Here is a 13516-nt window from a genome sequence, read left to right on the forward strand (position 1 = left end):
CAACAACAATAGAGACACCTACAGCACTACGCTATGACTGATGCCAGTCCCGGGACTGGGAGATGGTTTAAACCAAGGCAGAGCATTAACCACCATGGCCAGTCTGGAGGACACGTCGACCACAAAGACAGAAGCAACTTCGCCATACTGGCAAAATCACACAGTGCTAATAAGTAGCCCCGAGCCACTGCTGGGTGCCGTCTTAACCCACAGGGCTAGGCGGGCTCACATGGCAGCCTCGGGGTGGGGGTGGGGGCCTCAGCCCTGGCCCTACGCCCAGTGTCAACACTGGCCACAAAATGATGACCCCGTAAGCCCATTGGCAACTCCAGGCTCCCATGGCTGCCAATTCTGAGCAGGTAATGTCTTCTTGGGCATCAACCTCTGGCAACAATAAGTGCTGGTTCTAAGCTGGAGCATTTCTAATCCTCAAGCTGACGGATGCTTCTCTGCCTCCCTCAGAACTCAAAATCAACCTGACGTTTCTCAAATCACATCTTGAAGGCAAATGAGTCTGTAACGTGCACCAAAGTCTAAGCCAGCCAGGGAAAGGAGGAGAAAATAGAAACATCCTGGCTCCCTCCCTTAAATGTGAATATTCTTTCTGTATTGGTGGGGGCAAGGGGAGAGGGGAGGGGAACATCTCCAAGGGATGGGAAGTTCCCCCAAACCAGGTGCTCTCTGGTGTCCCTGAGGGTTCAGAGCAGCCTCACGACACAGGATGAAAATTAAGAAGAAGCAAGACTGGTGCATGAAGAGGTGAGGCGCCTTCACTTCTAGCCAGAAACAGCCTGGCCTGAGGCAGACCCTGGAGGAAGCCGCCGGGCAGGGCCGGTGCTTAGGCCACTTAAAAGAGAATTAGGCAGCAGCTGCTTCTCCTTAGACTGGAGAGGTGGTCGAAGGGGCTTTGTGTGAGCCTGGATCAAAACACGCCTATCAAGAGGGATCAAGAGCCTGGCCAAGTGGACTGCAGACAGAAAAGGGAATGAGGTTTTTTTCTTTTTCTTTTTTTTAGCAAAAATGTAGAAACCCAGGGAGGAAACTCTTTTTTTAAATTGTAGCAACAGCTGTCCAATGACCACAATCCTCCTCTCCCCTTCACCCACCGATCAAACTTTACAAATGCAACCTGTTAGTATTTACAGTGATCCTTAGAAGGAGATCAGCCCTGGGATTTCTTTTGGAAGGAATGATGCTAAAGCTGAAACTCCAGTACTTTGGCCACCTCATGCGAAGAGTTGACTCATTGGAAAAGACTCTGATGCTGGGAGGGATTGGGCGCAGGAGGAGAAGGGGACGGCAGAGGATGAGATGGCTGGATGGCATCACTGACTGATGGACATGAGTCTGAGTGAACTCTGGGAGATGGTGATGGACAGGGAGGCCTGGTGTGCCGCGATTCATGGGATCATAAAGAGTTGGACACGACTGAGTGACTGAATTGAACTGAACTGAACTGATTCAACAGAAATGAACGGCTGCACCCCTTGGGTTCCTGAACAGCCGAGCTCCCTGGGCCTCTAGCCGGGATGAGGTGGTCCAGCCCTCCCGCTTTAACTCCTTACAGCTGCAAACAAATGGGACCCAGGACGAAACCAGGAGGCCATAATCAACACCCCACACAGGGCAGCTTCACTCAGCAATCAAAAGTTCCCGTGCTTACAAGGTGACTCCAGAGGGCCGAACACCGGGGAGACAAGAGACGGTTTAGGAAGCTGAGACTTCGTCCTCTTGTGGGGTGGCAACATCCGGTGGTAGACTCAAGCACAGGGCTTCTGATGGGAGGCCAGGGCGAGAGAGGAGCAGCAGTTCCTCAAAGGAAAACAGGGCTACGCTTTGAGCCATCCCAGTGGGAGAGCTGGGGTCTGAGGAGGCTCCTGAGGGGCGGGTAGCATCGTGAAGGCTGCTGAGGGCAAGGAGACGGGGCGTCCCGGGTTCCATGAGCAGCAAACGCACAGCCCTAGAGAGGAGAGGGGGTCCGAGGGGTCCCGCGAGCCTTCCTGCGTGTGTGTTGGGTGGGAGGATAGGGGAAGCGAGGTGGGGCCCCTGGGGCAGTATATTCGTCTCCTCAAAGGCCACAAATGCCAGGCTGAGGAATCTGCTAAATGAGATTCCAACAAAAGCGATGGCCGGCCATGCTGCTCCGGCTTAGAGGCGAGCAAAGCGGGACCCACCGCGCATGCTCCGAAGGCCAGACGCCGTCTTACCTGTGTCTCCTCCAGCCACGCAGGCAGGGCTGCCCGCAGCCCGGCTTCCAGGCTGTTCCGCTGGGGCTGCTGCTGGGGCCGGGCACCCCGGGGCAGGGAGGCCCAGCGCCTCTGTGCCCTTGGAGAAGCGGCCCCGGGACTGAGGACGCCTCCCAGCCTAGCTGAGCTCAGAACTGCCGCGGGGCTGGTCCCGGACTCTACCCGACCTCCCCCCGCCACCACCACCGCGCCCTCCGCGGGCGCGCATCCTGGCGGGCTGGCTTCTGTGTGGACTCTCAGCACATCACCTGGGACGTGGGAGGGAAGGCAAGGCCCTAGCCCGGGAGTTTCTGACTGGGATGGGCCTGAGTCGCTTTTGGGTTGTTCAGTCGCGTCCAACTCTTTGCAACCCCATGAACTGCAGAAGCCAGGCTTGCCTGTCTTGCACTATCTCCCAGAGTCTGCTTAAACTCCTGTCCAGAGTTCGTGATGCTACCCAACCATCTCTTCTCCCACCCTCTTCTTTTGCCCTCAGTCTTTCCCAGCATCAGGGTCTTTTCCAGTGAGTCAACTCTTCGCATCAGGTGGCCAAAGCATTGGAACTTCAGCTTCAGTCCTTCAAATATTCAGGGGTTTGTGCCCACGTGCAAAGCTGCTATTCCCCCCTGTAAGCCAAGGGTCCACCCTGCTGCCTCCACTGCAGTATCTGGGGGAGGTCTGGGTCATATTGGCAATTTCATCCAGGTGGGACCTGTCTCTTTCCTCTCTCTCCAGCCCCCACCCTACAGCACCCCCACCTGAGTCCCCCCTTCCCCCCAACAGACTCATTAACTTTGCGTGTCAAATATCTTTTCCATTTAATTAAAAAAAAACAAAACAGTTAATGTCACACGGGGCTCCAGAAATACATGCTTCTGAATTCCAGCCAAGGAGAGGGCTGGAGAGCTGAGATCTGCAGACATGGCTGGCTTCCACAGACAAGTTTGTGCAGCGCTGACCAGCTCAGTCCCTCTGCCCATGAGAGAACCCGCGGCCCAGGAGGCAAGGTCAGGGGAGTCTTTGGTTGGCCGGAGCTTCACCTGTAGCTTGCTGGAAGGTGGCTGGGCAGGAAGAGGCAGTCTCCCTGCAGCCCCCCTCTAAGAGGGGCATGGGCCAGGGGTACAAAAGGAGGCATTTAAGCCTCCTAAGACTTCCGCTGCCTCTGAGGCTGGAGGACACCTTCTTTCAACCTAACACTGATGTGAACTTGGACCTTGTAGCAACCCGGTGACACAGCAGCAGTCAGCAGAAGGAGTTGTCAGCTTGATGGGCCTGGACACAGCTCCTAGACCATCACTGTCAGGTCCGTGTAGAGGACACACGGAAACCTTTACACCAAATGAGAGTAAATAATTCTACCAATATAAACAGGGCCTTTGACCCTTTCATTTTATTAAAATGGCACGTAAATATTAAAACAGCATACTGATCACTTCCTACATCCATGAGCCCCCCGGCATGTTGATCTGGAGCCACTTGTGGGCTCCCTCCCAGACGGAGGCAGCAGACTCATGCATTGAGCAATTCATGTTCTTTATCGGTTTTCCCAACAGCATCAGGATTTGATAGTGGGTCGAGATCAGCAAAAAGGCTGAACCAGGCAGTCAGGTCTGAGGAGGCCTTGGCAGGCTCTGGGGAGAGAAGAGGACACATTAGCACAGCCTCCTTGCTAATTCCCATCTCTGCCAGGCTTCAGGGCCGGGAGCATTTTCAAGAGGGAAGACGCTCAGTTGGACAAACCCTGCTGCTTTTGGTCTTTAAGCCTTGTTAGGATATTCCATGCCCCATTGTTGGCTGGTTGGCCGAGTAACATTTCTATACCATGGCCTTTATAAATCTGCACAAACAGTGAGCTCTTGTGTTAATCCCCAATCGGCACCCCTACCCAGCAGATGGCCATGGCCCACAGAGCTGCCTGAACCCTCAGACCCTGTGCTTCAGCACCACCAGGAAATAGCAGTCATTTGAGAAACCAGACTGAATGACTCAGGAAGTAAGGTGCCTTCCAGTGTCCCTTGGAGGAATCTTCAAATCTGCTAGGTCAAAAGAAATAGGGTGATTACTCTTTTCAGCCTTCTTTAACCCTCTCCCATCAGAGGAAGGGGGGCTTAGACATGCCTCCCCTTCCCCACTGGGCTCTAAATTGCCCCCAAGCCCCTCACCCTCCATGCTCCATAGAGTCTTGCCTTCAAGTGTTCTTTTACCGAACCACCTGCCCTAACTTCTTGAATGCCATGATGACAGAGTCCAATTATTTTCCAGATGAGGAAAGCATTTTCAAAAGAGTGCCCGATGCAAGAGATTTACAAAGAAGTTGGGGGCTCTTCTCTATATAAATTGTTCCACATGAGAATCTAAGTTCATTGACTTGGATGACCTATGCTTTTTTTCTTTCTCCAACAGGTGGGACCATCAAAAACATGAAGAAAATGTCTGACAGGTTATCCTTCTAACCAAAAGCAGCTAGGAATGTGCTTGCCATCTGGTTGAGGAGAATCTCGAAAAATACTGGTAGGACAAGTTGCTAAAAGTGCTTCTATGAATAGTGTGATGGTGAGTACTGATGAGATTATGCCAACATACACAGGGTCTTTGATTTTTTCACTAAAATGGCACTTAAACATAAAGACAGTGTACTGATCCCTTTATAGTTCTGATTTTTCCTCCCTTTATCGTTTTTTCCAGTCTCTTGTAAATATATTACTTTATAATGAGACAACAATGCATCTATTATAGAGATAAGCTATTGGAAACAAGCGTAGTTAGTAATATGCAAGCTGTTACTATGTAACATTAATTTCACAGCGTGCAGTTAGCCCCTAAAACACTTGGTTTATTTTGATATGATAAACTGAGACTTTACAGAGAGCTCAATACAGCTTGGTGGGGGTGGGGGAGACAATTTGTTTTTTTTTTTAAAGGGGCTATAACTTGTCTTTCTTTAGTCCTATAGGAGGTCACACAAAGAAACTGTATGGAGCAAGACTGATTTTGGAGGATTAGTCTGTTCTTGATAGAGAATATCAAGATATCTTAGTGATAGCACCAGTGAAATACACCCCACCCCCACCCTCCCCAGGGGGGGGCTTTCCGATGGTGGGTGTAGCCCAGCTGTGAGCAGCCAGGTGATTATACTTGCTGGGAGGGAAATCCTCACACTCCCCAGACCTCCACTGTGGGAGGGAAAGCCAGGTGCAACGCACAACACCCAAAAGAACATCAAGGGACTGCTCTAACGATAACAAAACTGACACTTCCTTTAATGTCCTGTGGTCAACACAGGGAAAGTGATGACCAGAGGCAGAGAGAGATGCAGAGACAGATGAGATCGTCCTCAGGCAGATGTGCTGTCTCAAAAGAGAGTAGATTTCACAAGCTTGAAAGGCCCTTTTTTGACAACTAAGGCACCTGGCTCTTTGCAAAAAGCATTAATCAGATGCTTTGTCTGGTGGAAGCAATGGTATTTTCAGCTAAGGATCCCAGTCTCAGAGGCCATTTTCTCCCTTACTGTTGTCATCCAGCCTTGGAGAACACCCGGTCACATACAGACAGATATCTGAGTCCTCCTCATTAGATCTGATAGAGCCAATTATGAATGAGGACCTTAAGCCAGGAAAAAGTTAAAATGTTAGTTGCTAGGATCATGCACAACTCTCAGCCATTATAGCCCCGCCTCTGAATCCCAGGTGCTCCAGTGGAAATTAGTAAGGAAATAAAGCGAAGAGTGTTAGGCCGCTGGAAAGGAAAGTGACAGTCACTGAAGGGGGAGAGAATGATTATTACCTTTCACTGCAGGGTAGTTGACATTTGGACTGCTTGCCTTTGGTGCTGGCCATGGAGGAGGAGAAGGATTGACACTGCTCTCTGACCAGCCTAATGTTCAAAACCAGAGGTCGTTAGATCTTAGGGAAGAGCAGCCATGCTGTCTCGTCTGTCCCATGTGAGGCACACACATGGCTCTCAACTAGGATGGCCTCCAAAGAGAGAGGAGGCTGGTGTGCCAGGCCCCATCTTCTGTGTGCCTCATACCTGGAATATGTTTTGGGGGAGAGTGGATAGGTACAATCCTGCCCACTTCAAAGGGGCTTCCCTGGTGACTCAGATGATAAAGAATCTGCCTGCAATGCAGGAGACTGGGGCTCGGTCCCTGGGTCAGGAAGATCCCCTGGAGAATGAACTGGAAACCCACTCCAGTATTCTGGCCTGGAGAATTCCACAGACAGGGGAGCCTGGTGGGCCACAGTCCATGGGGTGGCAAAGAGTTGGACATGACTGAGTGACTAATGAACACCAACTTGAAAGCATGGAAAATTAGGGGGAAGACTGCAACTGAGAAACTGCTAAGGTTAAAGCATTCTTGGTTTCAATTTTATACCCATTTTTCTTACCAAGTGACATCATCTCACGGTCACACCAAAGATTATCAGTAGTGTTCCTAGGAAATCAAGGGCCTTGTTTTTCTGTCCCAAATGGGCACCATTTGGGCCCATGTCACAAAAAGTGAGCACCGTTAAATGCAGTGACTGAATTAGTGAACGACTGGTCTTCTCTATTTCCAGTGTGACCCAGTTTATTTATTTTCCACACAGCTAATTTAAATTGTGAAGTTTAGTTAATACAGATCAGCCCAGTCCAAATATATGAGAGGGAAGAATGTCCGCCTTAACTTGATGCCATGTCCTTATGACAGCACTGATCTTGTCTCACCCAATGTTCTGAAGCCCTTTGGGCTCTTCCTGTTGCTAACGATTGAGAGGTGTTCAGCAGTCCTGTTTTGTGGGGTGGGGAGCAAGCCTAGTTCCCCCCAGCATTTACTGCCTGTGCTGGATGTCTCAGGATAACTCATTTAATTTAGAACTTCACCATATACTCCTTTGCACATCTGCTTTAATTCATCATGTCTAAGTCCTGTCTTCTCCAAGAGACAAGAAACTGTTTCTTCAGTGTGCTCCATAATATCTAATGTGGTACAGGTAGGTGTGTTTGGACTGAGTCCATTGGTGATGCTCACTGTGAAACACAGACCATCAGATGATGCATCACTGTGGGCTCCAAATAGTTAAAACCATATCCTTTTACTGGGATGCTCTGGTCACAGTGTCTTCTACAGAAAAAGTTTTGTCTCTGATAAGGATGCTATGTTTGGATGGCAGAGTTCAGCTGTCACCAAGTTGGTGGCAGTGAAATCAACTTCGGGGGCAAGAAACTCACTTGGCATATGCTACAGAAATGAGAAGATGCAATACTATTTGTTTACCCTATACTTAAGATTTGTAATAAGGGACCCACTTTAGAATCATAGTATATTGATTAGCCTGGCGTGCTGCAGTCCATGGGGTAGCCAAAAGTTGGACATGACTGAGTGACTTAACTGAACTAATATTGATTAGACGGTACTTTTGTCTCATCTCCTAGAGTTCTGAGCCCGTTGAAGGCAGGGCCCGTGTGTTATTCATCTTTATATTCTTTCGGGCACTACCTGGGCACATGACAAGTGTTGAAATTAAGGTAACCATCGAAGGACTCTTAAATCATGAGAACTACGCTTATGAAACATTATTTTGAGGGGTGGAAAAGCAGTGCTTGCCACTGGAGATGCCATAATACTCACTGGTTGAATTATTTCTTTTTAGGCAAGCAGCATACAAATAGAGACTGTGTGCACGTGTGCTCAGTCATGTCTGACTCTCTGTCACTTAATGGGCTGTAGCTCATGAAGGCTCCTCTGTCCATGGGATTTCCCAGGCAGGAATTCTGAAGCGGGTTGCCACTTCATTCTCCAGGGGATCTTCCAGACCCAGGGATCAAACCCACGTCTCCTGCAGCTCTGGTATTGGCAGGTGGATTCTTCACCACTGAGCACATTGAAAACCCTATAAAGACTAACTACGGACAAATGAAACAGGCTGCCTGGGACCTATTTATTGGGTTTTAAATATTGAAAAAGTACACAGAGTTAAAAATGTATTGCTATTCGTTGGGATGGTACTTGAACACATTATTGACATATTTCACAAACAATAAAAAGCACCAGATTTTAAGGGAATTGTTTTGGAAGATGGAAATGTTCTCCCACTAGACTGTGGTGATGGCTACACAAATTTACCAGAAATCCTTGAACTGTTCCCCCACAATGGATGAATATCATGGTATGTAAATTATAGTTCAATAAAGCCATTTTTAAAAAAATGACCAGTATTTGGTGTAATCTAGGAGTAACATAACCTCCCTGGTTCCTAGAAAATTGGCCTATGGGCATTTTCCTTCCAAACCCTAATCACATAAATAGTGGTAAATGTGGAAAGTTAAAATCGCAGTCTCGTTGAGTGCCAAATAACGCTGAAAGAGGTAGCATCTAACTGGGTCAGTTTCATCTTTCCCTACAATCCTCTCCTGGACACTGAGGGTCAAGATCCACCTGTGCCCGGCAGAAACCTCACACAACATTTTCTCAATGCTAGCAGCCTGGCCGCTGTCTCTCAGGGCAGGGCTTCTCGAAGTGTGGTGCCTGCCCCAGCAGCTGGGACATCACCTACGGAATCAGGATCTCCGGGGTGGAGTCCAAGGAGCCGCAAGCCCTCAGCAACCCTCCTGTGAGTGCAGTGTGGGAGGCACTGCCACAGATGGTTCCCAAGGAGCTGCTGTGGCCCCCATCTCTGTCAGGATCAGGTTCATCTGAAGCCAGAGCCGGGACAAGGAGTAACGCCCTCCTCGGAAACAGAGCACCCACCTCCCAGCTCCTGCAGCTTTGAGCTCCTTGACCCCACTGGGCTCTCTGAGTTCAGGGAGGCCCACGCTTCCAGAAAGAATCCAAATGGATGCAGAGAAAAGGCAGGTGAGAGGTGTGGAAGGCCACCCCTCCCCCATCTCTAAAAGCTGATACAGTGGGAACACGAGATCATTCTTCCCATTTCAGAAACACGTACAACATTTGGCTCCAGAGAATGCTGGAAAAGAGGCAGGTTCAATCGTTGTCTTTTTTCAGAGTATAAGATAGAACACACTCCTTAAGAAAGCAGAAATAAATGCACATGTCAAAACACAGACCGCCTCGCTGTATGTGATGGGCATGTTCCTGAATGGTTACAAACAAATAGAACGTCTGTATATCAAGTCATATTTTTAGAGTCCCAGAAACACAAGTCATATTTTAAAGCCTATTACTTAAAGGATTGTAACGGCAGGCTCCTTTATAAAGACTGTGCCAAGTCGCTTCAGTTGTGTCTGACTCTTTGTGACCCCAAGGACTGTAGCTCGCCAGACTCCTCTGTCCATGGGGATTCTCCAGGCAAGAATACTGAAGTGGGTTGCCATTTCCTTCTCCAAAAATCTTTGCGACCCCATGGACTATACAGTTCATGGAATTCTCCAGGTCTGAATACTGAAGTCGGTAGCCTATCCCTTCTCCAGGGGATCTTTCCAACCCAGGGATCGAACCCAGGTCTCCCGCATTGCAGGTGGATTCTTTACCAGCTGAGCCACAAGGGAAGCCTTGTCTGTATAAAGACAGTGTCTTCTAATTGGATCCCTTTGTCACTGTGGAGTTCTAAATATTGCTCACCTAAACACTCAGGAGAAAGAAATGGCAACCCACTCCAGTGTTCTTGCCTGGAGAATCCCAGGGATGGGGGAGCCTGGTGGGCTTCTGTCTATGGGGTCACACAGAGCTGGACACGACTGAAGTGACTTAGCAGTAAACACTCAGGAACCGTAAGAGCGACATGGAGAATCTACAGACTTGGGGGTTTCTCTGCTGCCAAGGATAAGGAGGAGGATGCGCATAAACACACTGCCCCTTTGGAGACGAAGATGATAGATGGATGGGGAAAGTAGGCCTCAGAGTTTCCCAAAGACACAGGGTGTCACTGGTCTTTTGTCCCAAATGTGAAGCAGAAACAGCCAGTTTGCCAAATCACAATTTCTCTTCAGAACACCTATTAAGCATAAATCTAACAATCCAACCATTCGCACATGAGGGGAGGAAATATTATGGTTGTGACCCCAGATATATATGTATATATCGTCATTGTTGTTTAGTTGCTAAGTCGTGTCTGACTCTTTTGCAACCCGTGAACTGTTGCCTGCCAGGCTCTCTCTCCTTTGGATTTTCCCGGCCAGAGTCCTGCAGTGGGTTCCCATTTCCTTCGCCAGGGGATCTTTCCCAACCCAGGGATTGAACCCACGTCTCCTGCATTGGTAGGTGAATTCTTTACCACTGAGCCACCAGGGAAGCCCATATATAGATATGTTTTAAGCAAATACTGAGCTGAGCTGCAGTTTCACTCTCACTCATATTGCTTTGGGAATTCGTTAGGGGAGGGGTACCACTCGGGTAACTGCGGATGGAATGCCAAGCCAGACTTCAAATGTCTTGGCTTCTGTCAGGGAAAAATGCTGTTTACAGAGAACGCAGTGTTGCTAATATGCCTATAATTGCCATCAACTGCTCTTCAGCTGGTGTTCGTTGGCTGAGGCATTTTTAACAGGAAGGTGTGGCTGGAAGGATGTCTTCCCCATCTCAGAGAAACTGTCAGGAGACGGGGTGGTGCAGGGTGGGGGCAGATGAGACTGAGCGCTGACGAGCCTAGTTCTCGGTCCCTTTGATACGTCAACTGCACTACCCGTCTGCAGGAAACACATATAAAATTTTACTGGAGCAATCCTGCCCCCTTCACTGACATAAGGGAAAATATAAATCGGCCAGAAATAATACTGGCCAGCTAGAGCAGCAAGTGGGGCCAAAGAAACACCAGCCAGTGAAGCTCTTCGGCATGAGCGCAGTTGCGCTGGGAGAGCGAAAGGCCAGGCTGGGCTGTGAGCGGAGCCCTGGGCGCTCTGGGGCAGGGCTGCCCATGAAGGAGAACGTGGGAAGGCCACGGCCACCGTGGCCAGGCGCCAGCCTGCCGTCCACACCTGCTCTGAGCCCCAGTTTCCATACTGGCAAAGGGTGGATAAAAATTCCTACCTCGTTAGGGTGTTGTATGGATAAAATGGGAGCTTGTGGGTGAAACCGGGCGTACAGAGGCTGAAGAGCAGGTGCTCAATAAATCCAGTGATTCTGGGTTCCTGCTATCACTAAGCACACAGGAGAACCAACCCCTGAGATTGTCTTCAGAACTTTCTCTCTTCAATTAGTGATGCAGTGCCAGTTGGATCTCTCCCTTCCTTCTTGTCTGCCATCCATCCATTCATCCATCAGCCCATCCACCCAGATGTCTTTATGGAACTTCGATTCCAGGCGCTGAGCTATGTTTGGGAAATATGATAGCAACACAAACACGGGCCCTGCCCGTGACAACGTAAAGCAAGACAGAAAATTCAGCCCATTTTACAATGAGGTGAAATGAGAGGAATGATTAAGTACTGGGTATAAAGGGAATGGAGAGCAGAAATAGTCAACACTGACTGCTGAGGGAGGCCCTGGATGATATGCTGAACATGAGCACCTGAAGGGTGAGGAGTTAGCCAAGCAGAACATCAAGAGCGTGAAGTGGGTGGAATGCTCCAGGGGGAGGAGGGGAGAGTCGGGTTCCCTGGAGTCCAGCTTAGACATGACACATGTCCCCAGCAGAACGATGTCATTAAGTCATGCTCAGTAAAGGCACGGGAGGTACGGGCAGTGATGACACCGGGGTCAGGCCCTAAAGGACCTCGGAAGCCAAGCTGAGGAGTTTAGTGTAGCTTGTGTTTGTTTATGCCAAGCTGAGGCTTTCCAGGTGGCTCAGTGGTAAAGAATTCGCCTGCCAATGCAGGAGACGCAGGTTCTTCTCTGGTTGGGGCAGATCCCCTGGAGGAGGAAATGGCAACCCACTCCAGTATTCTTGCCTGAGAAATCCCATGGACAGAGGAGCCTGGGGAGCCACAGGCCATCAGGAAGCAAAGAGTCTGACACGACTCAGCGACTGAACAGCAGCAGGAGAGTCTAAACATTATGTGGATGGTGGATAAAACCACAACTCGGCAAGGCATGAGACTCTTTGGGGACCCTTCATGTGTAAATGAGGGTGGAGGAGATGGTCACCGAGGTTCCTTCTATGGACTAATAGAGGCACTTAAATTCTGCAGGAATTTAGCCAAGACCTGGGGATGAGCCATAACAGGTTTAGAAAGTGCTGCTTCTTTGATGGAACAAATAAAAATGCCAGTGGCTCATACTCTCTGTTCAAATTATCTTTAAATGCAGCCCACAGCCTTTTCTTTCACGTTATTCCATTTGAGGCCCGGAAATATCAGTTACCCAGAGCCAGGCTAAGCCAGAGACAGCAAGAGGTGAGCTCTGGTCAAGGAAAGGCGAATCTGAGATAAGGCTAAGCTTGACATAACATTGGCTTTAAGTGGAAACCCACCCAGATGGCAACAGCTGGATTAGCTGAAAAAAAAAAAGAACATCCAGAAGGAACAAAGGGCTGTATGTTTGTGAGATTCTGGAACAAGATGCCTAACTGTGGTTGGCAGGATCCTGAAATAAAAGATGTCCTGGTGGATTTATTTTGAGCAGATGGTTATCGTTTCAGTATCAGCATCTGTTTCTAAATTAAATCTTGATGCTGGTGGGAATGGAGAAGAATGTCTAAGAAGGCCTGGCCGGGTCTCTGCCTCAGGCAGCACCTCTGGGTGGCCGCATCCTCCTCACTGAAAGAGACCTCAGGAAGGTGCAATTTCTCATCGCTGGGTGACACAGAAAACCCTGGCCCCTACCTATCATGCTGGCAACTTCAGAAACTCTTAGAAAGCCTCGCTAAAATTGACTCCACGTATTTCAGCACAACTTGATTCTAAATGTAAGTTCCTTTGTTTTGCTCTTCTAGAGCTTGAAGTAGGTGGGGAAGGAAGATATAATTGCTCTCTTACGAAATCCACCGCTCCCCTTTTCTTTCTGCTTCCCCAAGGCAAAGGGAGGCCGAAGAGGAGAGGGAGGCAGAGGAGAGGGGAGAGGTACGAAGGGGAGAAGACCGAGGAGGTGAAGGCGGATGAGGGAGGCGGCAGTGCAGAGGGGGCAGAGAGGGGCAAGACCTCGAGGTGTCTGCGCCTGCATCCAGACCGCTGCCCACCTCTGTCCTGCGGACCCTCAGACCCCGAGGATGCAGCTCCACCTGGTCCACCCAGAGAGCCACAACGGTGGGGGCCAGACTGAGCAGGACAGTGCTAGAGTCAACGAGGGGCGACGGCGAGCACCAGCAAAGGCTGTGGAGATGATCTCAAATTCACATATTTGTTCTGGAACATCAGGCTTCTCCACTGGCTCAGTAGGTCAAGAATCTGCCTTCAATGCTGGAGACACAGGAGACAGG

The 13516-nt window shown here is 49.5% G+C and overlaps 1 protein-coding gene across 27 annotated transcripts in view; it reads right to left on the reverse strand.

Annotated features, from left to right (window-relative positions):
- Window positions 1-3026: 3026 nt before the first annotated feature.
- The window catches only part of ICA1 (islet cell autoantigen 1), a 165574-nt gene continuing 155084 nt past the window's right edge, over window positions 3027-13516 (reverse strand). For 19 of the 27 annotated variants that reach the window (XM_060414521.1, XM_060414518.1, XM_060414511.1 and 16 more), the window contains 2 exons: window positions 6009-6098; window positions 3027-3856 (listed from right to left, as the gene is read on the reverse strand). In XM_060414521.1, coding sequence (XP_060270504.1) covers window positions 3735-3856; window positions 6009-6098 — 212 coding nt within the window. In that variant the 3' untranslated portion in view covers window positions 3027-3734. The remainder of the gene's footprint in view (window positions 3857-6008; window positions 6099-13516) is intronic. The other 8 variants (XM_042248410.2, XM_042248409.2, XM_027968491.3 and 5 more) reach the window with 1 other exon arrangement.

The sequence above is a fragment of the Ovis aries genome, chromosome 4 (assembly GCF_016772045.2).
Source record: "Ovis aries strain OAR_USU_Benz2616 breed Rambouillet chromosome 4, ARS-UI_Ramb_v3.0, whole genome shotgun sequence".
Lineage (NCBI taxonomy): Eukaryota > Metazoa > Chordata > Mammalia > Artiodactyla > Bovidae > Ovis > Ovis aries.